General features: G+C 42.2%; 2 protein-coding genes across 4 annotated transcripts in view; one reads left to right on the top strand and one right to left on the bottom strand.

Annotated features, from left to right (window-relative positions):
• Window positions 1-16,935, top strand: part of ccdc146 (coiled-coil domain containing 146) — a 40,867-nt gene extending 23,932 nt beyond the window's left edge. The window contains exons 12-23 of the mRNA XM_034526832.1: window positions 167-259; window positions 658-825; window positions 1,565-1,653; window positions 2,923-3,087; window positions 3,370-3,445; window positions 4,049-4,197; window positions 4,371-4,599; window positions 12,164-12,274; window positions 12,434-12,571; window positions 13,051-13,176; window positions 15,256-15,378; window positions 16,735-16,935. Coding sequence (XP_034382723.1) covers window positions 167-259; window positions 658-825; window positions 1,565-1,653; window positions 2,923-3,087; window positions 3,370-3,445; window positions 4,049-4,197; window positions 4,371-4,599; window positions 12,164-12,274; window positions 12,434-12,571; window positions 13,051-13,176; window positions 15,256-15,378; window positions 16,735-16,935 — 1,668 coding nt within the window. The remainder of the gene's footprint in view (window positions 1-166; window positions 260-657; window positions 826-1,564; window positions 1,654-2,922; window positions 3,088-3,369; window positions 3,446-4,048; window positions 4,198-4,370; window positions 4,600-12,163; window positions 12,275-12,433; window positions 12,572-13,050; window positions 13,177-15,255; window positions 15,379-16,734) is intronic.
• A 3,506-nt stretch (window positions 16,936-20,441) lies between these two features.
• gsap (gamma-secretase activating protein) overlaps window positions 20,442-23,678 on the bottom strand; it is a 28,666-nt gene continuing 25,429 nt past the window's right edge. For 2 of the 3 annotated variants that reach the window (XM_034526410.1, XM_034526412.1), the window contains 4 exons: window positions 23,290-23,351; window positions 21,830-21,931; window positions 20,989-21,085; window positions 20,442-20,828 (listed from right to left, as the gene is read on the bottom strand). In XM_034526410.1, the coding sequence (XP_034382301.1) occupies window positions 20,728-20,828; window positions 20,989-21,085; window positions 21,830-21,931; window positions 23,290-23,351 (362 nt within the window). In that variant the 3' untranslated portion in view covers window positions 20,442-20,727. Of the gene's footprint in view, window positions 20,829-20,988; window positions 21,086-21,829; window positions 21,932-23,289; window positions 23,352-23,678 lie in introns of those variants that run through there. The other variant, XM_034526411.1, reaches the window with a different exon arrangement.

Below are 23,678 nucleotides of genomic sequence, written 5' to 3'. Positions count from 1 at the left end.
TCTTCCTCAGCATGCAAAGTCTGATGGACTAATATACAACCAGGGAAGTAAATCATAATAGATGTTTGTATCTTTTCACTAAGATTCAGGGTCTGACATTTGCCACATGTTTATCGCTTGCACACTATTATTTGAACAGACTTTTGATTCTGACTTGCATTTCTAGCTCGATGCTGTTTCCAAAGAAGAGGCCAGTATTCAGCAGAGGATGGAGCTCCAGAAAGATGTGGATGCTCTCAGAGTCAGCTTTGAAAAGCAGGTGGGACAGCGTGCATGCGTGGGTGGACACATTATCATCAGCAGCTGTAAAATGTAATGCAATTTACTGCAGTAGCCCTCGAACCAATATATCTTTGTAGAGTCTGTAAAGAAGCTGTGATAGCAAAGTTCTGTTTCTACGCAGTTATACATCTCAGAGTTAAAAGGCAAATCATATCTTTCCCATTGCATTTCTATTTTGTCCTATGTCATAAACTTTAACGATCCATTTGGGGAAAGAAAGGAACTTTACACAGAGAAGTTTCAATAGCCATCTTCCTTGTAGTAAAGGACTTGTAATCTACTTTGCGGTCCAATTCTGCTGTCAGTAACCCTTCCATTGCACTCCAATTGATGGATTTTTCAGCTGAAAACAATGTTAAATGTGTTCTCAACCAGCTATCAGTAGCTGAGGAGGAGAGCCAGAAGATGCAGCAGTATGGTATGATTCAGGGGCTGCTGGGGGAGTCAAACTGCCTCCGACAAGAACTCCATAACCTCAGATGTCTGACCCAGATCAAAGTGGAAGAGAGAGGCCAGAAGCACCGGGAACTGGTTCGAGCTAAGGTGCAATACAAACACACACACACACACACACACACACACACACACACACACAATTTATTTAATAAAAGGTTTTCATTTCATCATTAGTGCCTTTTGAATAACCTTCGTAGACACCAACATGCGTATTTCACCCAAATGTGTCAAACACATCAAAGGGAAACTAAAAGTAGGTTCATATATTAGGAATGAATGTGATCGAAAAATGACAAAAATACAATTTCAAAGAGTGCAAATGTCTCTACTTTCCTTACAATATTACTGTCACTACAATGTGATCATTTCAAAATGATTTGAAAAGAGAGAGAGGGACTAGGCAATTTTAGTTCTGCGAAATTGAAGAGTCTAACAGGGGACATTATCTGTCAGAAATTACTTTTGGTACGCTATTTTTCCTGTCCACTGAATTCAAAACAAGCTACTTTTCTAAAACAGTATGCCTGGTAACTACAGTTTATCTCCTACCTGATTAGTAAGTAATGACTAGCTCCGAAATGAATCAATGAAATCAGAAAACTCACTTAACCAGGACAGCTAGGTCGCCTGTGCTTTATTTTTTTATGTCTTCAAAGTGTCGTAAAAAAAAGATGCTATATTGAAAAATGTACACTCACAAATCTGATTTGAAGGTTGATGTTTGTGAGCACACACACACACACACACACACACACACACACACTCGTAAACACGTCCAGACAGAAGTGATGATACTGTGGTTTTACCTGTGTAACTCTATCCACAGCAGCTGAACCAGCACATCCAGCAGGAGCTGCGAGAAAAAGACCTCATCATCATGGACCACGACAAGCTGAACACTATGCTGCAGCGCAGGTGTCACTGTTGTTTTCTCTTCTCATTTCCATGTCAGACGCCAAGAGCTGCAAAACGACTGCAACGCAAAATGACCCTGTGTGTGTGTGTGTGTGTGTGTGTGTGTGTGTGTGTGTGTGTGTGTGTGTGTGTCTCCATATCCTCCCATGAGGAAGGGTGTTCCTGCATCCAGGGTCAACTAGCACCTGCACTATATCTCCATGGTGTTTACGATCAGTGTGGGAAGCAAATTCAATTCCTAGAGTATATTGATGGGACTGATAATTGAATCCCTGGTTATTTGTTTGGCTCCTCTGATCTGTGCAACAGCTGGGATCACAATTAAATTCAAACATCTGCGCATGTTGTCAGGGTAGAAAGAGCTAACTGACTAATTGGTCATCCTTCAGTGTTCAGAAACAGTCTGATGCATTTGTCACCACCGAGTACAACAGCCGACTCTCTCTACATTCAATTAGTTCACGACTTCAGTCTGATATGGATCCGCCCTTCAAACAGCATCGAGTCGAGCAAAAACAAGTCAGGATGATAATTAAATGTTGTGTTATGTTGCACAGATATTGCTGCTTATCTGCTTTTATGTAAAGTAAGTCAATGTGGACAAAAAAGTGACTTAATAATAATCTTAATATCACTTAGCGTGTTACAATCTCATCTAAAGTATGGTAAATATACAAAAGAAAGTCACATTCATCACAAATGATCATCGAATCACATTATGACAGATGTAAAGTCTCATGCGGTCTGACATTTCATTAAATTTCTCTTTGCCATTCATGTAAAACACGAGAGCTTCTGAACGGTGAGAGAGTCACTGTTCAGACAATCGTACACAGAACAATGTCGTGAAATTCAGTCTCCGCATTTAACCCATCCCAGCATTAGGAGCAATGAGTAGTCTCTATTCGAGGCTCGTGCAGTTTGGGGTTGTGGTGCTTTGCTCAAGAAGCAAACTGGCACTTCTCCAGCTGCCAGTCCATAGTCCATACGTGGGGTTGAACTGGTGACCCTCTGGTCCCCAAGGACTGAGCCACTGCTGCCCTGAGTCAGTTGAGTTGGCCTTTGACCACTTGCCAAGGGCTATAAATCCTACATCTTATATAAATCCTACAGTAGGTATCAATATGCTACACAAAGAGAATAAACTCAATGTGTTTTACAGCTGGCTAAGTAAATGCAAATGATCCCAAACCTGCTCTGGATTGGAGCCACGTCTTGTAATCCAGATGAAGAATTAGCTCATTGCTAATCAGTGTTTTCTCCCTTTAGAGTTCTACAGTACTGTAAGCTGGGCAACATGATCACGGAGGAGAAGAATAAGTACGTCAACCTGAAGCAGATCGCCTCACAGTCAATCACAGAGCTGACGGAGCAGGTTAAAGTGCTGGAAAATGAAACCGAGATCCAGCGCACCATTGTCATCAACAAGGACCGGTGTGTACATGTGTCTTGTAGAGGGAGTCCAGTAAAATAATGCCTACTAATGCAGAAAAGAGGGCTTATGAATCCATAGTCATATCCTCTCAATAGCAATGCAACAAATGCTGTGTTTGTAAAGGTTATATGGTTCAGTTTGTTAAGATATTTATTAGCACTTTTCTTGACTGGTGCATTTGTCGGTAATCATCAGTGAAGCTGTAGCTGCATCCTTTTTATTGTGTGTACTGTTTATGATATTTTTCCTTGTGTGTGTGCGCTGACGTGTGTCCATTCCAGATCACTCACTAAGGCCCGTATGAAGATCTCTAATAGCTCCAAAATAAGGGACAAACTGCACAATGACATTTCCAAGGTTTATGCACACACGCATGCACGTACGCACGCACACACACACTGTGGGTCTTCTTTGCCGTAAGCTAGTGGCATTCATTTGGCAGTTTAATTATGTTAATTGATATGTTATTAAGAAACACTTTATCCAGGGGGGGAAACAGAGCTAAAGAGACAAAGCTGTAGTTGAGTTGTTTTGAATGAGCTCAACTTTTTGGTCTTAAACAAGATTTAACGAGCCCCTCGAGAAATGTTAAGGAGGCAAAGCCACATCCAGTTTCCCTGGTATTTATCTGTCTTTTATAATCTTTTAAACAGTGATCCTTGCACAGTTTATAGTTTAGAACAGTTTGTGAACATTTATGCTGTCTTCTGTTGAAGTTTGATGTTTTAACATGGCTCGGAACTCTTCATTGTTCTTTAAGGAATAACATTCCCACAATGAAGCTCAGCAAATTTATGGTGCTTTTTTTTGGTTTGGGCATCTGTAGCCATATTGATAACAGTTTATGAGTCAGATGTGTGCTGTGCAAGTTCAACCAATCAAAATTAAATTCAAAAGCATCCTACATCAACACTAAGTGCCCTTGTCACACTATTATTTTATTTATTTTCCATCTCCTAGCTTGCCTGGAAGCCCCGTCAGGTCAGTCAGGAGTATGAAGACAACCAGCTGGAGTTGATGAAACTCGCTCAAACGATCAACCTCCAGGAGAAGGCACTTCTGGAAATAAACAGGAATCATGAAACGGCCATACAGCGCCGCAATTTTCTGTATGTTCATGATTTGGAGCTTCCATAATGTTGCTTGAATTTAACTACAGGATCTAAACTAAATATGTAAAATAATGTTTATGTCCCTTGGTGTGTGTGTGTGTGTGTGTGTGTGTGTGTGTGTGTGTGTGTGTGTGTGTGTGTGTGTGTGTGTGTGTGTGTTTTGCCTCCAGTGGCATCCATCTCCTGGAGCACGACGAGCTGTTATTCAACTACTATGAAAAGTTGTATGTCCAGGAGGCCGCCATTACCAAGGGAAACATGACACTGGAGACCCTGGAGAAGGAGATGAGAGACTTACAGTTAGAGGTTCATGAGGAGAGGAGACAGACAGACCTGAAGAAGAAGGAGGTGCCCCTCAAGAAACGGCTGGAGGGAGAGATCACCACTCTGCAGATCGAGGTGGGGAAAGTATGCATGTATTCCAACATAAAAACCCACACATTCATACACATCCATCAACAGATATTAAAAGATGCACAGCCCAAACAAAATCAAGTCTGCAGGTCCCATACTGATAGAACATCGGCAAAAAAAAACTAATCCACTAAACCTTCAGAATGCAAACTTGGAAAAGTTGTGGGCGGAAAGTTGTGCGTGTGTGAACATTGTTGAGTAGGAGCAATATACATATTCCTTAGAAATCATTCATTAATATCATTTCTGTTGTGCGAACAGTGACGACAGTGTGCCGGTGACAGTCTCCCAACGCCTACCTCTCCTTTGTCTGTGTCTTCTCTCAAGAAATGAAAACACTTTTATGTGTTTTTTAGTTGAACTATTGTCTGCTGCGAAAATAGCTATTTTTGTTACAGCAAAGCTGCTCTGTGGTACTGAACAGTTTGGTGCTCCTTCTTTGTTGCAAGAGCGAAGTCCTCCTGCAAGGTATTTAATTGTATCGGATGAGCATTGCACCGTGCAGCTTGTGTTCATATTTTTCACAGGTCCCCTACATCTTGTCTAAAGTGCAGTTGCTCATAAATCCATGCATCTGAGCAGATTTTGCCTTTCAGTATCCGGCCGTCCAAATTTCCCCGGTGTCCAATCACAGCTTGACTACATCAGGATGTGGCCGAGCTCAGTGGATTCAAAATCCTATTTGGAAGCAGTCAAGCAATTAGTTCCTCCTGGCGTGATCACATGATCAAAGTACTGAAAAGACAGAGTGTGTGTCTGCAAGAGTTCCTCTGGAATCTTCTGGCAAATTCTGTACAGGCCATTGTCCAGCTACGTGTGTGTGTTTCACCTTGTAAAAAACAACACTGTTAGACATTTATGTGATGTCAGTGGGAGTCCTCATAGCATCTTAGGGAGGATATGGTTGTGAGTGGAAGAGAGTTGTATGCATCTTGAGTGTTGCAGACTATTGTTCAGCTTTGTATGTATCTTAGTCAAGTGAGGGGAACTCCAGAAAGAACAGCTAGGTATGAACTCATCAAGACAACACAATGCATGCAGACACCAGAAGAATCCCTTAGAGCTCCACTAATGAGCAGATCTCTGTCTTTAAGTACTTTCTGAGTGTGTCCTTGTAATGAGACTTTTGAATTGCTCATGTAAATATATTGTGATGGAGGGCTTCCTTTCTTAATATAATGAACAGACTCAATGTTCATATTGTGCTTTGCTTACAGTGATTACCAGCAGAAGTATTTCTGTTGAATTTTACTTACTCTCTCCAAGGACTCTCGAGACTCCCCACAAAAATACTGCGAGCACAGGTTTAAACAAAGACAGTAACTTTTGTTTAAAAAAAATAAATAATGAAACTCTACGGACAGACATGCAGGAAGGAGATGAAGATCTAAACCAGGAGGGACCAACCCAAACAACCAAACACTGCACACACATTCCGCAGACATAGACTGAGACACACTTGAATAAATAACATAAAAACACAAGCAACTTTGCAATATCAAGAGTGACAGACGCCTAGAAGGCGAGAGATTTGAGAGGCACACACACACACACACACACACACACACACACACACACATACACACACTGAGTTCCCCTGGCGTCGGGGGATTGTGTGTGTTGCTGCTTTTGATCGGAGTGACTGGTTTTGACTTGCTGCTGGACTGCTCTGATCTGAGTCTTGTGCTCTTTTGGATGAACGCGGTGTTGGAACCGATACTCACCATGTGCAGCTTTCCCCTTTTCTCCATCTGTTTGCTCCTTCTGCTGTTTATCATTTGCTACAAGGGGGTCTCGTCAGTGACATACTTTCACTCATCTTTAGTTTCTTAACTCTTCCCATTTGTCCAACCATCCTTCGTTTATTGGTCCCTCGAGGCATCCTCTTGGTTTTTGTTCAACCTCCCTTCCCCTTTTCACATATTCTTTTCTGACTGCTAACCGACCTCACATTTGGCTGTAAATACAGAAACATTCCTTCTTTCTGTCGCTCTATCACTGTGGTCCTGACCGAGATTTCTCATGAGCTATTGAATAGATTGCCATGGACCTGACTTCATCTCCACCATGTGGTTTTGAGTGAAATATCTCAACTAATATTGGATGCGTTGCCAATTCAATTGAGCCAAGCATCGGCATGACAACATGCTCGCGTGGCTGCAGACTCGTCGTCTTGCGCAACTCCTGGAACTCTCCTTACGATCAACAGTTGGTTCCCTTATTAGCGAATCGGCTCCTCTGTCTGCCAATCATCCATCCACACGTTCCATATTTCTCCCTCTCCTTTTTGCAAATCATTTTCTAAATCCTCATGCAGCCTCCACTGGGTGCAGGAAGAGAATCTCCGGGGCTTCTCTCGTTGCAGGAGGCTCGCCGAATCAATTCATCCTCCTTGTGAATTCATTCTATATGCGAATTCAATTTCCATGCAACTGCCTTGCTGTCGATTTGTTATATATATATATATATATATATATATATATATATATATATATATATATATATATATATATATTGTGTATTTGTATTCATCTGTGACCAGTTTGTCTACTCATTGCAGACAGCCCCCCGCTCCCCCTCCCCTCCCTTTAATGGGGAATTTTGACAAAGATTGATCGGGCCATCTGCGACACTATTGAAGTTCAATATACTCTGAGGCTTTCATTTTCTCTGAGGAATTGTAATTGCCACAAAGTAAACAGAGGTTGGTGTTGGATTCTGAATGTACTACTTGTTTATGAGTCGCCAGCACGTCGACATCTAGAACACGCACACGGGTGCACACGCATGGGTGCACACGCGGAGATCGGTGGCGTGTTTGTGAAATGCAGCAGCACCTGAATTTTTTCAACCGCGCTCTAATGATTGTAGCTATACATCTGTTCCACAAAGTCACATGCAAACATAATATCACCGACAGAGAGGTATTATTAGAGCGCGCACGCACACACAGTCGATAATGGAGTAGGATTTATAATGGGGCGAGGCCGATGTCATACTGCACTCTCCCTACGGCACTGAGTCATGCTGTTTGTCTGTCCCTCTTAAATCGTCGTCTAACCTATCTTGAACTCATTACCATGGGGAATCCCACCCTTAAAGCCAGTCTTGATGGATGTGTGCACGTGACCGTGTTGTATGAGAGAGACGTCAGTGAGACGAGTGGAGATAAAAGCAGAAATGAAAAGGCTCATAATACCGTTTCTTGACCGCTGTTCTCGTTGAGTGGCTTTAAGAAACTCCACTCTACAACACTTGAAAGTGTATCGGTTACTTACTTCGATCGGGCTTCTCTTCACGCTGCTGTCTGAATACCATCGAGCGGACTCGGCCGTGTCTTCAGACCAGTTGGGATGCATCCCAAATGTTTGGCACACGGGTAGCCCCATCGGCCACACCTATATATTTTTGTTGGACCACCAGTAAATTAGCTCTGCTCAAGACTCTCGCGGCAGATGGAATTGTTGCTCTGGCTTTTCAGACATAACAACTTTTTTGTTGTTATTCCCACATTGTACACTTTAGTTGCTAATACCCACTGTTGGGAGTATAGCTCTAAATCATATGCAATAATTTAAGGTAATGCAGGCTGGCCCCGAGTTATCTTTCTCTTAATGTCTTATGAGCCTGAGGTCCTCTGCCTGGAGGAACCTCAACCTCATAACTCTTCCTGCTGCCCAGGGAGAGAGGGAAAGTCAGGGCTTTTGTTGTCAGAGGTCTTCAAGACTGTGCAGGGATTGGCCAATCAAATTCAGGCCGGCACAGCCAGTATCATACTCTAAATCTCTCCTTTATCATTTTCAACTCAACTTTTCGATATCTATTTTTTCCCGTTCATCTCAGTTGCCTTATCTGACAATGTGTTTTTGCTTTTATTGCTCTTAATGTTTTTATTCATCGTGAAGCTTGATGTGTTTGCAAAGGTTGTGAAGGAGTTTTCTTCCACCACGCGGCCCCCAGAATCCGCCCCGCTGCACTGTAGCTCAGAGGGAAAACAACAGCTGACTCGCTTGTCCTCCAGAGCAACATTACTTCAGTTCGACAATACCGGTTGGCTAATATTACGTGTGTTTATGATATTATGTGACCTGCTGTCGAATATGTATGTGGAAGCCAAGTTAAGATGCACATTTTCAAATTGATTATAATTTATTTCTCATTTCGGGGATTATGAGAGCTCCTCTGCTCACATGTTCTGCCAATTAACCTTACATAACCTTATTATGCTTTACCCCCGGTTTTACTCGACTGACCTTTCTGCTTTACTGATCTGTCCCTTTTGTCTTTCATCCCTTTTAATTGCAAGGAACTTTGTACGCTAATTCTTCAGAAATGGTATGTAAATAAGGTTATTATGTATCTTTATTATTATACTGTTAGGCATGCAGTGTGCCATCAATTATGTGGCTTTTTAAGCCATCATGCTAAAACCACTAACTGAGCGGAAGTTATGTAAATCATATGCAAATTGCATTCCGCGTTGATGCTGTCACACGCACGGAGAATGCTTTACAGCATTCATGAGCCAAGAAAGCCGCAATTATTTGTGACAGTCAGATGAAGAACACACCGGCAGGCACAACAGAGGCACTGACACCGAGACAGATGAGTACAAAGAGAAAGACAAACATCAGCGCAAACGAACTGAGGGAGGAGGACGGGTATTAAAATGTTAAGAGCGAGGGCACAACACGGAGGGAAAGAGAGAGATTGAAGAGGAGAAGGAGAGTGACAGAGGCGCGCTGTATGCCATCCATCATGGAGTGTTTAGGGGGCTCCAAGTGCTTACGAATGATGTCGGAACACAGATCAGTCAGACTAAAAAGTGACGACTGGGCACACACAGACGGGTGTTGCAGATTCTAATGTTGTCTGAAAAGTTCATCGGCATTTAGAGCCTGGAAATAAATGAAAACTTCTCAAATTCAGCAACGTTTCTTCCCACTGAATTTGTTCACTCTTGAATTGTTCCTGAGCAGTTGGCTCGCTGACTCAGCACACGATTCAAGCCAACGCCAAAGATGTATATGCTGTTTGTTGTAAATACCAAAAGAAGGACTGGAAGTTTCTATTCTGAGGGCATGCATTTTTTTTTATAATGTTAGTACTGGTAATTTGATTGAGGAAATATCTGTGTAATATCTTTTAAATTCCAGCACTCTTCACTTTGTGAAGGGAGGAGTGAGCCGAGGCTTCGGAGCTTCCGCACTATATTCACAAATGTGCAAAAACTGTTCTATTTGCCCTTTTTGGCTCTTTTAATGAATGGAAAAAAATGATAACACTGTAGCTGCATTATTATATGTTTCCTGACACAAAAAGTGTGAAGAATAAAACATCCAGTGTGCCATTTTGTTTAAATCATGCATTCGACTCCTTGCACCGGGAACACGGTTCTGTTGTCAAAGTCCTATTCTCTGGTCCCTGCTGGTCAGCCCCAGTTCCTGTTTCTCTGCACCTCTTGTCTCCCTCTGATTCTGTCTTTCTTGTCTACTGTCACATTCGATCTCTCCCTCCTTTCGTCACTCTAGACTTCCTGCTGTCTTTCCTTTGCACGTCTTCACTTCATCTTCCTCTATCTGTCAGCCTTTTATCGGTCTCTCGGAGTACATCTGCTCCGCTCTCATCTCTGCCTTTCAGATGCGTACTGACGATGCCGTCTGCCTCTCGGAGCATCTGTAGCTTTAGCCTGACAAACACCTCAGTTAATCACATGACAGTCATCCTAATAAATTAAAACCGGGGTCATATGACATTGAAGGAGCACTGAACACTGCAGTCTGTTTTAATCAGACTCACTATCTGCTTCCAGGGGCTTCATTAATCTCTTCCATGAAGGGAGGGAGAACGGGAATCATGACTTTGTTCCACGCCGTCTTTCAAGTCTCACACATCATTTCTCACATTGGATGAGTGCACATAGACATGCAGGAGCGTGCACGTACACACGCCGCATGGTTGAGTGGAGAGAAGCTGCTGTTTCATAAGCCAGGTCAGGGCAGGTCAGACCCCTGCGTACAACATATTTCCACGCACTGTTTGCTCCTCGTCTCCTCACTTTACCCTCTGCTCCCCGTCCGCTCACTTCTTCTTCTACTCGCTTATATTTGGCTCTTTCTCTCCAGGCTACTATTCATATTTTCTCATGTCTTCTCTCTCTGATCTTTTTTTTCCGTCTTTCTATTTTCTGCTGACGTCCTTTTTATGGTCCCTGTCATCTTTCCTTAATCATCTCGGCTTCATATGTTTTTATATATAGACAAGCTTTATTTTGCTGTAATGGGGCCACTGAGCATGTGCTTTAACTTCCCTGTTGAGATACTGCAGCTACTTTATTGTTGTTCATTTCCTTCTGCAGGCTCCTTATTAGTCTTTGTCTCTTTAATCTATGTTCAATAGTAAATATTAGAAACAAATGCTCTGCATGAAACAGACTGACCAGGTGGATTCAGGTGCAGCATGTCCACATATCCTCTAAACAGATTATTAAATATCGGTTTTGGACTATGGGTCAAAGCAAGCAGTTTATTCAATGAACCTTCATGTTCCTATTCTTGCTGTATGAGTTATACATACAACACATCACCATTCCATCAAATGGAAATAGTCTCGACGTCTTCTGCATTTCAACCACGTTTTCCCAAAATTCAGCCTGACATATTTGGTATCTTTCAAAACTTTGCGTCTGCCACTAGAATTTTAACTCTGGGTTCTTTTGTGTTTTAACAAAGCCTGGACAAACAACATAAGGTTGTTTCTGGAACTGTTCTTCCAGATTCATAATCATTAACAGACTGGTCCACAGCGCCAAGAGGGATACAAAAACTCCACAGGATATCTTTTAATCAATGTATTCGATGTTCATTTTCTGTCTTTCAATCAATAAATCATGTCGGCACTACATGTCACTCTCTCCACCCCTCGCTCACTAGTTACAGATGTTTCAGAACGGCTTGAATGTAAAATGCTGTCACTGTCCCCTCACTTCATTTTATGTCATCTCTTGTCTTCCTACCTGCCGTTTGTCTTTCAACGCTATTTTAACTCGTCTTTTTTATCCGCTTGTGTATACTTGAGCTCCCCCCCCGTCTATTTGTGCTGTCATAAGGGATGTCAGAATATTTCAAAGTGTAAACAGTTCCTCAGAGGGATCCGGGAGCGTCGATCACACTTTGCCAGTGACTTGTCAACCAGTCGAATAGAGTGAAGTAGCTCCCATAGAGGCATTTCATTTAGCTGAGAAAAGTTGTACGTTTTAAAAAGAATCCCCAGTGCAATAAGGATCTTAAACGCCTGGAGAACAAGGCACTCAAAACACAGACAGAAGCTGACGCACTCTCGATTTGATGCTTTTCACGTTGTTTACTGACTCATTTGTGTGAAGTGTGCTCTTGTGGGAAATGACTGTATTATTTTCATTAAGAGAACGCAGTGACAGTGACATGATGAGGACAGTTCTGCTGATAGTGCAGGTCTCTATTGTGCGTATAGCGTTACCTACACAGTGCCAACTTATCGTCCTGTTTTTTGTCTCTTAATTCTCTCTCAGTTGTCTGAAGCCAGGGACAAGACACTTAAGGGCGTGAACCGAACTGTTGATTACAAAGTACTAAAAGGCAAAGACCTGTCGACTGGAGAACTGGTCAAGAAGCTCGAGCAGGTACAACATTACAAGGTGTTTAATGTGTGTGCACATATTGCAGAGGAGGAAATATATATATATATATATTTTTTTCAGTCATGGTATCTACTTTTCAGTCATGGTATCTATCTAATTCATGAAACAAAGGCCATAATCATGGTTTCCCTATGCATTTAGCTGGAGGTGAATCTAGCAGAGAGCGAGAGGCGGATGTTGGAAAAAGAACTCCTCGTGGACCAGGTGACCCGGCTCTCGAAGCCACTGAGCGAGCAGGCGGACAACTGCCATCAGGACCGACTCTCGCTGGCAAAGCAGGTAGACGGAACATAAACGCTCAGCTTAACACACACATGCCAGGACACTTGTTATATCATTCACCGGTTTCTTCACAGTTGTTTTACCTCCCCGTGTGTCTCTCTCACGAACACTGGCACATTGTTTGAGGAGCATGCAGAGCGGGCATCAAGGAGTTCACCGAGCATTACAGTTTCCTTGTTCTCCGTCTCTCTTTCTCTCTCATTGGCCGTCTGTGTATAGACATATAAATAGCCTCGAGAACAAGGTTCAACAAGGTTGTAATAACTTGGGAAATGTAATAATGTAATGAATGAGTGAATTTGGCATTGCAATGCATTGCATCATCATTTGGCGTCAAGACGGAATCGGAATCAAATCCGATATTTTGAACAATTAACTTCACAGCTGTTATCTTGTGTGTATCAAATCATTAACTGAGTCTAAACGCAGGTTGGATTCAGCTAATCTGTGTGTGTGTTTGTGTCGTCTGTCTGTAGTTAAACGAGCTCCGAACTCACATAATCGACACCAACCACCGCATGATGGCCGTCTCTGCAGAACTCTCCATGAAGCAAGCTGTTGCCTTGTCTCTCCAACAAGAGATCAAAGAGAGAGCGCTCCAGGTCAGAGATGGTCCCGGCCGCTCACAGCTCAAACCGTTTACCAACAGTGGATGCACATTCACCCCTCAGTCTCCCACTGTCTTTCTTATTGTTCCTGTCTCTCTCCACTGACCGCAATCGAAGACCAGTAATGTCTCGCTGTGTCCCGTCATTCACCTCGGACCTATTTCTCTTTCTTAAAACAAGTCGGGAAGCAAACCCTCAGACAAAATAACATTCATTAATGATATTCATTCAGAAAACTCCAAGGGGTACAAAAAGAAACCATGCATGAATAAACAAATGAATCAAAGCAATGAACGCACCCCGGGCGACGTAACTGGTCATATCGTCTTATTGTTAGTGGGAAGTCTTTTGAAAGAATGACTTTAGTTTCACATTTCCCACTCCCCATCTGGTCTACTTTAACTTGTGAAAGAACGCTTGTTGTTAAAGGACGAGCAACTAACAGCAGTCTTCACCTGCATCTGAGCGCTGTATTAATATTACAGTGTTATTGGTGAGGATGAGTAGTCTTGCAAATATAACCACCTGAACCTGTGTGGAGTTAGCATGTGTTTGTTTGTGTGGAGGCGCGGGCTCATTAGATACATACCTGTATAAATCTGTGAATAAAAACATAAATAAATAGATGTGGAAATAATATCCCCAATAATAAACTTGTTGCGTCCCCATAGCGATAATGAAACATGGATTCTGAGTACCGATCTGATACCAGTGTGATATTAATAAGCTGTCGACTCACTGTGGGGAAATGACTGGAATCATTATTTTATGTCAAAGGCTTGACTTCAACATTGCTTTCTTAACTTTATCAAATACAATTGAACAAATAAATACATTGATGAAGATAAACTGAATTGTCAACAATACCGAATCTAGTTATTTCAGCCCTCGGCTCGCTGACTGCTGCCCACTTCTGCTACTGGATGCTGGATATATTAATGTTTCTAATGCATTTCCTTGCCATAAAACCTTGAATGTTTGAAATGTGATGCGACATTAAATGAACCTTCTTGCCTGAAGGTCTTAAGCCACTTTAGACTCATACTAAACCAACAAATTGTTCAGGTGTGTTTATTGAATTATTTTTCTTTAGATGACCAACATGTAACTCCAGACAGAAGACATTATATTTGGACCAACATGTCAAATCAGTTGAGCCGTCTTATTGAATATTTTCTGCTGAAGGATCACATTGAACACATAACACTTTTCTAGTTTTTAAACCAGTTATATATCTGCAGGATTCAGGGCTGTCACAATATCAGATGTTTTTTCACACTATTATCGTGGCCAAAAGAATTCCTGATATCGATATTTGTACAATATCTTGAGGGGGGGGAAAAAGCTGGCACCAGCAGCCCATAAGCTAATTCCACATCCATAGCAACCAAAAACAATTCCAATGTTGTTCACATTCAAGCCACATAACCGGATTGACCTACCTAGCTGTCTGCTATACACGTGTTCATAAGAACAGTAAAGTCAGTCTTTGCTTATCAAATGAGGTATGTAGGTGTGAAACCGTCTTCTGGTGTTCAGTTGAATGTGATTGTGATTAACGGACGAGGCTTAAGGCCTAAGTTACAATAAGCTAGCTGGCCGCCGCTGGCTTGCAGCTCTTCTGGCTTACAGAAAGCAATCATTAGTTATACGCCGCTGGTGTCGTTGACAGTGAGGAGGGGCCATCTGGGAATGTTTCAAACTTATTCTGCCTCTAAGACAAAGAGCCATCAGCTAAATTGTCATTAAAGCAAAACATTTTGAATATCTGACCCCGGTTTGAACATAAAGTATCACCGTTGTCTGTCTCGATTAAAGATTTATTGTAAATGCCTTCCAAATGTTTCAAGAGGCATAATAATAACCCGAAGAACCCCTTGGAGCTGATGTGTGCCTGCAGCGCGCCGCTGCCACAAGTCAAAGTAGAAAATGGCGAGGCATAACTTTGCCAAAGATTCTGACAGTAATGGGACCATCTGTTTTCGGGCGCAGTTCGAATCGAATTGAGCCAGAAGAGTGCCGAGTGAAAGGAATACAAAGTGAACGGTTCTCACACTGCCCCTGTGTTCCCAGATGGACAGGTGCCAGCGGCAGCTGGAGCAGGGCCTGCCACCATGCCCTGAGTTAGAGGAGGAGTGGAGGAGGATGCTCCGAGACAAGAAGAGGAGACAGAAGGACAGAGAGGAGAGAGCGAGGGTAAAGACACACACACACACACACACACACGCACACAAACACACACAAAGATCACTGGTCAAGAATTGATTAAAGCACCGAGGGGCACGAAAAGAAGATAGAATGACAAAAGAAAAACGAAGTAGAGCGGGGACGTGAAGCAGGAATCGATTCAGATTCTGAGGGACAATAGGGGCGACCTGGACATGCACAGGCGGACAAGTGAGTAGAAAACTCTCCAACCACCGAGATTAGACAGGAAGTTGGGTTGTTTTCACCACATGCACAAAGACGTGTAGAGCAGACTGGCAAACAAACGGAATCAGACGCAGTGTGCACAAGAAAGGCACACAAACGGGGATCAGTTGTTGTCTGAAGCCGGTCTGTTGTTATAGCGATTTGTATTTTCTCACCCAGTTTATTTCCAGCCGATAGCCACGAGACGCCACACTGCTCTGCATGCACAATGCATAACCAATAAATAAATAAAAAACGGAAGAACCCTGCCGAAACCGAGATGTTAGTGTGCATCTGATTTACGAATTTGTTACTACTTTTGAAGATTAATTATTTGTCATGCATTTCAAGGGCCTCCTTTTTGAAATGTAAATGTGTTTCATGAACCTGATGAGAAGAATATATTTTGTCAATTTCTTGTTTATTTATTGCCAGTTCCTGCAATTTCTTTTTTGCATTCTAAGCCATTATTCCTCGTTTTGTGTGCAGTCCTTAGATCACATGCCAGCGGATAAACTGTTCACATGCATGAGAAAATCACCACCTCTTTGAAGTCTCAGTTAGGTTTAGGCACAGTTCATGTGCACGTTGTGGGGTGAAAGTCAAAGGGAGAGCTGGAGTGTCGCGAGGACATGTGCACACTGGAAGAGTTTGTTTTTTGTCCAAACTTTTTATCCAAACTCAAAACTTTGTCTTTTTATTATATATATATATATATATATATATATATATATATATATATATATATATATATATAAACTGTATGTTTACTAAAAGCTACAGTACCTAGCTGTTTACTCTATATGTTCCCAAAAGAAAAAAAGGGGGGTAAAAGCAGCCTTCATGTGTTGTTGTTGTTGTTGTTCGTCACTTCTCATCCTGTGGGTGTGTCAAAGTCATCGGCGCATCATAACCTGTCAAAAATGGATGACAAATGAATCAGTGATTGTGATTCTTGTCTCATGCACTCAACTGTTCTCTGGTGCCTTTTGAATTATCCTGAAATTTGAAAAAAATTAATTTGTTATTCCATTTTCATGATTGAAATTCAGGAATTCAAACTATTTAGTCCAAGGTCATGCAGTCGCACATCAAATATTTAGTGTGTGTGTGTGTGTGTGTGTGTGTGTGTGTGTGTAGCTTGCTGAAGAGGAGGAGTGGAACGAGCTGCCTAATGGAGAATACACCACGGCTGAAACTCGTCCGAATGCATACGTCCCCCAGACGGACGCGCTCCCTCTGCCCAAACCCTACGGAGCCCAGGCCCCCTTCAAACCCTCCCAGCCAGGAGCCAACATAAGACACATCCGCAAGCCGAAGCTCAAACCCTTAGAGATATAGAAAACAATAGCCGTGTATTCATAAACCTGTGGAGGATTCAAGTTTGTACAACTATATTTTAGTGATTTTGACTCATTTCTATCTCACTCTTCCATCTGCTCTTTACATAACTCAGTGCTGCTCCCCACTCCTCCTCCTCCTCCTCCTCCTCCTCCCTGCATCTCTTGTATGTTTGTGTCCTCAGTGTCCAGCATACCTATGTTGTTTTGTCATATGAAAGTGTACTTGTGGACTGCATCTGGTAGTCATTTTGTTTCCTTTTTTATTTATTTTTTTACTGGCAATAGCTTGTGTACACTCGTGCTTTCAGTAACACAAAATACCGTCGGAGGGTGGAAAAGAAGATGTTTGGGACACGTAGCAGAAATGTGCGTATATTGTTACATCATGTCCTCCAATAAAAAAAAAGATGTATTTACTTATGTTCTTGTCATTTTTATCATCCTCTCTAATAAATATCCTTTTTTTAGAGATGCTGGAATATTTCTGCATATTCTTCAGTCTTGTTGCCTTTTCGTCCTGCACACTTGTAATCGTGCTGCTGATGAACACATTTGAATGGTTTAAGCTCTAAGCCGGGCGAAGAGTGCCTGCTTAATGCCTGAAATGATAAATGTAAATACAGAGAGGAAGACCCGGCAATGAAAGCACACAGAGAATGACAAAGAGAGAGGAGCATTTAAACGAAGAGGAACAAGAAATGGCAGTCGGAGAACAGTCGGTGGAAGGCAAATGGATAAAAGTGGATCTCTAAATGGGGTGGGGAGTTCAGAGATGGTTACTGGTGACCAAAAACAAAGTAATTTGCCTTTGAAACTTCTCCAAATGTATTGGAAGTCGTCCTATCTGCTAATCTTGGCTTGAGGGGAAAGTATTCCTGGTGTCAATGTGCGCATTATGCAGCTTGCAAGCACGCTTGTGTTTGTGCACCAGCTAAACACTCAACAAAATCACAACTGTTTGCTGTGCTGGCTCCTCATTGGTGGAACGAGCTCCCCATTGACATCAGGACAGCAGAAAGTCTCTACATCTTCCGTCGCAAACTAAAACACATCTTTTTCGACTACATTGAATAGGAAAAGGTAGCGCCGTAGTAGCACTTTAGTAGCACTTAAATTTCTCTTACTGATAGCACTTTGTAGTTTAACTTTATTGAAGAAATTGTACTCTCTCAATTCTTGTTGTTCTGAGTTGTACTCATGGTTTAATGCACTTATTGTAAGTCGCTTTGGATAAAAGCTTCAGCTAAATGACATGTAATGTAATGTGAAGGCCATTACTGTGAGCAGCCAAACCAATGTGGAAGAATATTCATCATTATATGCACATACTTGTGTTTAGGAGGGAAATAAACATCCAGGTGTGATTGAGCTTTTGGTTAATTTATTTTCACAATAATCAGTAAGCTACGGCTCAGGAGACACCTCCCACCTGCATGAATCAGCTGTAACAGGTGCATCGAAAACTAGTCAGCGAGCTAGAAAAACAGCCATAATAGGGAGCTAAAATAATAAGCTCCAAAAGCAATAGGTAAACCCCGGCTGTAAGCTTAGTTTGCGATACATAATCTGTTAGCTTCAAGGTTCAAGAAGGAAGCAGGTAGAGTTTACCGGATTTTTGAGGCAGCCCTGTGTGTGTGTGTGTGTGTGTGTGTGTGTGTGTGTGTGTGTGTGTGTGTGTGTGTGTGTGTGTGTGTGTGTGTGTGTGTGTGTGTGTGTGTGTGTGTGTGTGTGTGTGTGTGTGTGTGTGTGTGTGTGTGTGTGTGTGTGTGTGTGTGTGTGTGTGTGTGTGTGTCATCCACTGCAGGCTGATGGTCAGATTAACGTAGCCTCTTTGTGCTGCATAACACTGACTGCATAACAGTGTTTGGAGGAGGCAATAGAGAGGGGACATACGGGATTTATTACATTTAAAAAAGGAATTTCCCCAGAAAAGAGATGTTTTGGAGATGACTGTACCGAGGTGGTAAACAGGAAAATTAAAAATCAACTGGAAAGGGTTGTGCAATGGTATTGCATGATGGGTGTGTTCCTCATAAAACGAGACGCAGCATGTATGATGTCTGATTATTTCCTGAGTCTGTCCAAAATTCTTGACAATATATGAGCTTATTTCCTGCCAGCGAGTTGAGATCATTGCCTCATACATCTCAAACTCAACGATGTAACTGGCACTCTGGTGCGTCAGAGTTCAACGGAAATCCAGAGGACACGCAGAAAGCCGAGGCCCAGCTGTTGCCACAAAGCTTATCTGTACACCACATTCCTTTAAAAAGGTATGGCAGTAATTCAAGAAAAACAAAACATCTCTTCATTTACACTCTTACAAACTTCTTTTGTGTAAACATAAGACACGGTGATTCTGAAATCCCTTTTCTTTCAGGGGAATGTTGTAATATATCAAATGAAAGCACAACATGATATGTAAATCATCTCTGGCATTTATTCTCAGAAGATGCCAACATTCAGACACTGTACAAATGATTATGAACACACACACACACACAATAAGAGCTCAGTTATGACAGAGAGGATGTAGGCACCTTATTAAAACCACATTTTGAGAGTGTGTGTGGACAAACTTCTTAATTTTTATTCCCAAAGCCTTATGATTCACTCTGTCCTGTCTTGTTTGGTTCATTTTGTAGACAGATTACACAATGGGCTGTATAAATAATGTTTTAAAAAGGTTTAATATTCTCACTTTAAATCAAAATGTAGACAGTTAAAGACTCTTTTAGTGACAATGTTTAACATTAGAAAAACATTTGCTGAAGGGTTATATATTACATTTCTCAAATATAAAGAAATCAACATTTTAAATGATGCCCGGTCCTTATTGTCCATACGACAGCCACCATTGGGTGAATCCTCAACATATATTCAGACACTCTCAGTTACCTCAAAATCCATAAAGTCAGTGTATTTCCTAATAAGAGCATTCTAATTCATACATTCAGTTTCCAACACCTGAATATCTTCTCTGGGCTGTCGTTTTAAATCTGCCGAGTCGTCTCACTGAGTTATGCGAAGCCCTTCTCAGCAGCAACGATTGCGCATAACTCAGAGTTAATATCAAATTGAATGTACAGCAGCCACTGACTGACTATATCAAGCTACTCTGTCCATACAGCTTTTGTCAGCATGTAATCAATTTGATTGGGTGCAGCGGCATCGGAGGATAGAACAAGTGTTTGATTTATAAATACCGTTTGCAGTATTTTACATCAGTGTCCATAAATTGTATGAGAGAAAATGGAGAAGTTGTGGAGAGAATTGTTGCTGCTACAGTTCATATAAACAGCTGCCTGCAGTCATTGATTTTCAATAAATATTTGAAAAGCAAGTTTCCCTTTAATTGAATTAAACCACTGAACTGAACTGTTTCCTTGTGTGGTCCTGTACATAGTGTCCCTTGCACACCTCAATGTTTATGAGGAGAAAACTTGGTGGCTATTTCTTCCAATCTGCCCCCCCCCCCCCCCCCCTCCTCCTCCTCCTCCATCTTTCCTTCTCTGGGGCGTCTCCATCCATCTACCCCTCTGCCCCGACCTAATCTTTCATCAAGCACTGAGAGCTTGTTTATGAGCGCTCTGACTTTCAATCTCTCCATTCATCTTTCACTTCTCGCCCTCCGTCATCCATCCATCCGTTATTTATCCTCGAGGCCCAGACAATGACGACTGTTCCCTGGAACACATTTTCCCCCCTCATGTGTTTCTCCCTAAATCCATCCATCCATCCATCCGAGGACCCGCTCTCTCTCTCTCTCTCTCTCTCTCTCTCTCTCGCTTCATTTTTTGTCAAAGCCCAGCAGTATTAGCGTCTGCTTGAGAGCCGTCTCCTCCACGAACCTGGCGTCAACGTTCTCCTGCTCCTCGAAAGGGTTCAGAGCTGCAACACAGGAAGAAGGAGTTAGGGAGAGATTCCGCTTCTTATAGACGCAAGCGCACACTTCCTTCCTTCCAGAGCACGCACATAAACCCTCTTAATCCTCTAAAGGTATCTAAGCCAGGCAGGCTGCAGACCCACACTCACACATACTGTACACTACCTTGTTCCTCTATATCAGAGAGTATTTTTGCCAAGTAGGTAAGGGGCAGAAACTCTGGTCGGAAGCCTGGCTTGTCTCTGCTGGTGAACGCACATCCCTGAGGAGGAAGACAAAACAAAAACAATAACTGTGGGCTCTGCAGTTTTCAAGGATGCACACAGTCAAGACAAATCTGCAGCAAATCCCCAAACGAGTCCCCTTAACTCACTTGTGTTTCTCTCCTGCATGAAGTTGGTGGAAGTTTAACTTTTTAAGAAGCTATACATTCTTATGTACGAAATGCCACTGGCTCCGATGGCCGATTAGCTGCCTGAAACCAGCCAATAGCATCGTGACGTGGGTGGATGGTGGGTTAGCTGTACAGCTGGGGTCACCGTTTAAACACGTTTGATAAAGAATACCAAAGAGGACCTTTTTTTATTCTTTTCTCTAACATTGCAGAAATAAACGCTTTTTCTGGAGTTAACATTTTTAGGGCTGCAAGGATTCCTTGTCAGAAACTTGTAATAATAGCCCATCACAAGTTTACGGAGCCCAAGGGGATTGCTTCAAAAAGCTTGTCTTGTCCGACCAACAGTTTAATATCCAAGCAGTTTGAATTTATAAAGATATAAAACTGAGAAAACACTGCAGCCCCACATTTGAGGAGCTGGATCATTGGTTATTTTTAGCTCATCCAATACTGTACTTAATACTCAAATACACCTGCGCAACTAATGCCATTCTCACAAGCCTCAGCTGTACTTTGTGTTTATTGCTAATTAGCAAATGTTGTGTGCTGGTCTGCAGTGCTGTTAGTGTGTGCATCGCTCGCTGCAGCATGTGTGACACACTGCGTTACCTTGTTGTTGTGTTTCTCCAGCAGCGTCCTGGCATAATCTCTGGAGATCAAAGCTGAGCTGACAGGATGGTCCCACATATGGTAGATCCTCTGGTCCATAGGCTACAAACACACACACACACACACACACACACACACACACAGAGAGTCTACATTTCAGACATGTAGCTCATGTAGTCATGAGAAGCAATAACCCTGGAGCGAAGTGAACATCTGTCCTTATCTATTTTTCCACTTGGAACTCAAAGCCATTATCGAGTTGACCGCTAATGAGGGATTCTAGAGAAATCATATGTTGCAGTGTTAAGCAATGCGCACCACAGTAATAAATAACACCTAAGCAGACCGAGACTACAGGTGTGACTGACAATAAGATTGAGATGAGATGGCATTTCAAATACCTTGATATAAACACACTAGGCTAAGTCTGAACTGGCAAAGAGCCGGTGTGTCTCGGTGTGTTTATTTGTTACTGCTCAAGTGTGAAGTACAATATGAGGTTTACCAGAACTCCATGGGCTTTAAAGATGTATACATCATAAGTATGTGATGTGAGTGCCGGGTTTTTTTTACATTACATTACATGTCATTTAGCTGACGCTTTTATCCAAAGCGACTTACAATAAGTGCCAAGAGATATAGGTGTGTATGTGTGTGTGTGTGTGTGTGTGTGTGTGTGTGTGTGTGTGTGAGTGTGTGTGTGTGTTTGTGTGTGTTGTACCTGCTAAATCTTTCCTGCCTACCAAACTTACCCAACAAAAGTCTGACGGGCAGGAAACAGAAAACAGACACTAAACACTCGACATTCCTCCTCTGACCACAATGCAGACGGAACACACACACCCACACACACACACACACACACACACACACACATTCCTAACTCCAGAGGAAATATAGTCTGTCCACATTGGAAAACAAGGAAGTTACGGAAAGTGGAAACTGCCTACATTACCCAACACACACACACACACACACACACACACACACACACACACACACACACACACACACACACACACACACACACACACACACACACACACACACACACACACACACACACACACCACACACACCACACACACCACACACACTCACACACACACACACACACACTCACGTACACACACACACACTTTGTGATTGGCTTGAGGGGGACTTCAGGGATATGAGACCCAAAATAACTTCAAACTCCTAATTGGACCAGAATGGGATGTTTGGGGAGAGAACCATTTGAGAAAAGAGGATCAAAACTAACCCCCTAACTAATAGATGAGATTACAATAGCATTGAGAAACTCCCTCCGCCCCCAAACTGATACTTTTCTCCCTGTCCTCAAAGTTCATCATCTTCATTTGGATGGCAGACTCCTCTAAACTACCCCTGGCCACACACACACACACACACACACACACACACACACACACACACACACACACAGACACACACAGAAGTACCTCAGGGAGTCTCTTGAGTATGCTGAACTTCAGTCTCTCGTTGGCGTCACTGTTGTCCAAATCTAGACACAAAGACGGAGGCGAAAAGAGGACATTACTCTCTATACTTGGATATCTAAATAATTTGCTCAAAATCCTTTGAAATTAAATATTGGATTAAATATTCTGTTTCCTTTATCTGGAGACACTTCATGTAAAATAAATGCAAACACAATCAACAAAATCCAAGATCTCTTGCTGTAACGACTATAAATCTTTTTCCCATGTTGATTTCCAAGGAGAGAAACAAAATTTCCATTTTATAGAAAACAGAAAGTGTTATGGGGAATCGAGGCTTCACAGATGATCCCCCCCAGGAAAGAAATGTCTGAGTCAGCAACACTTTCTTA

This window comes from Cyclopterus lumpus, chromosome 23 (genome assembly GCF_009769545.1).
Source record: "Cyclopterus lumpus isolate fCycLum1 chromosome 23, fCycLum1.pri, whole genome shotgun sequence".
Classification (NCBI taxonomy): Eukaryota; Metazoa; Chordata; class Actinopteri; order Perciformes; family Cyclopteridae; genus Cyclopterus; species Cyclopterus lumpus.
Note: the sequence above shows the minus strand (reverse complement) of the source record. Positions and strands in the feature narration are given on the sequence as shown.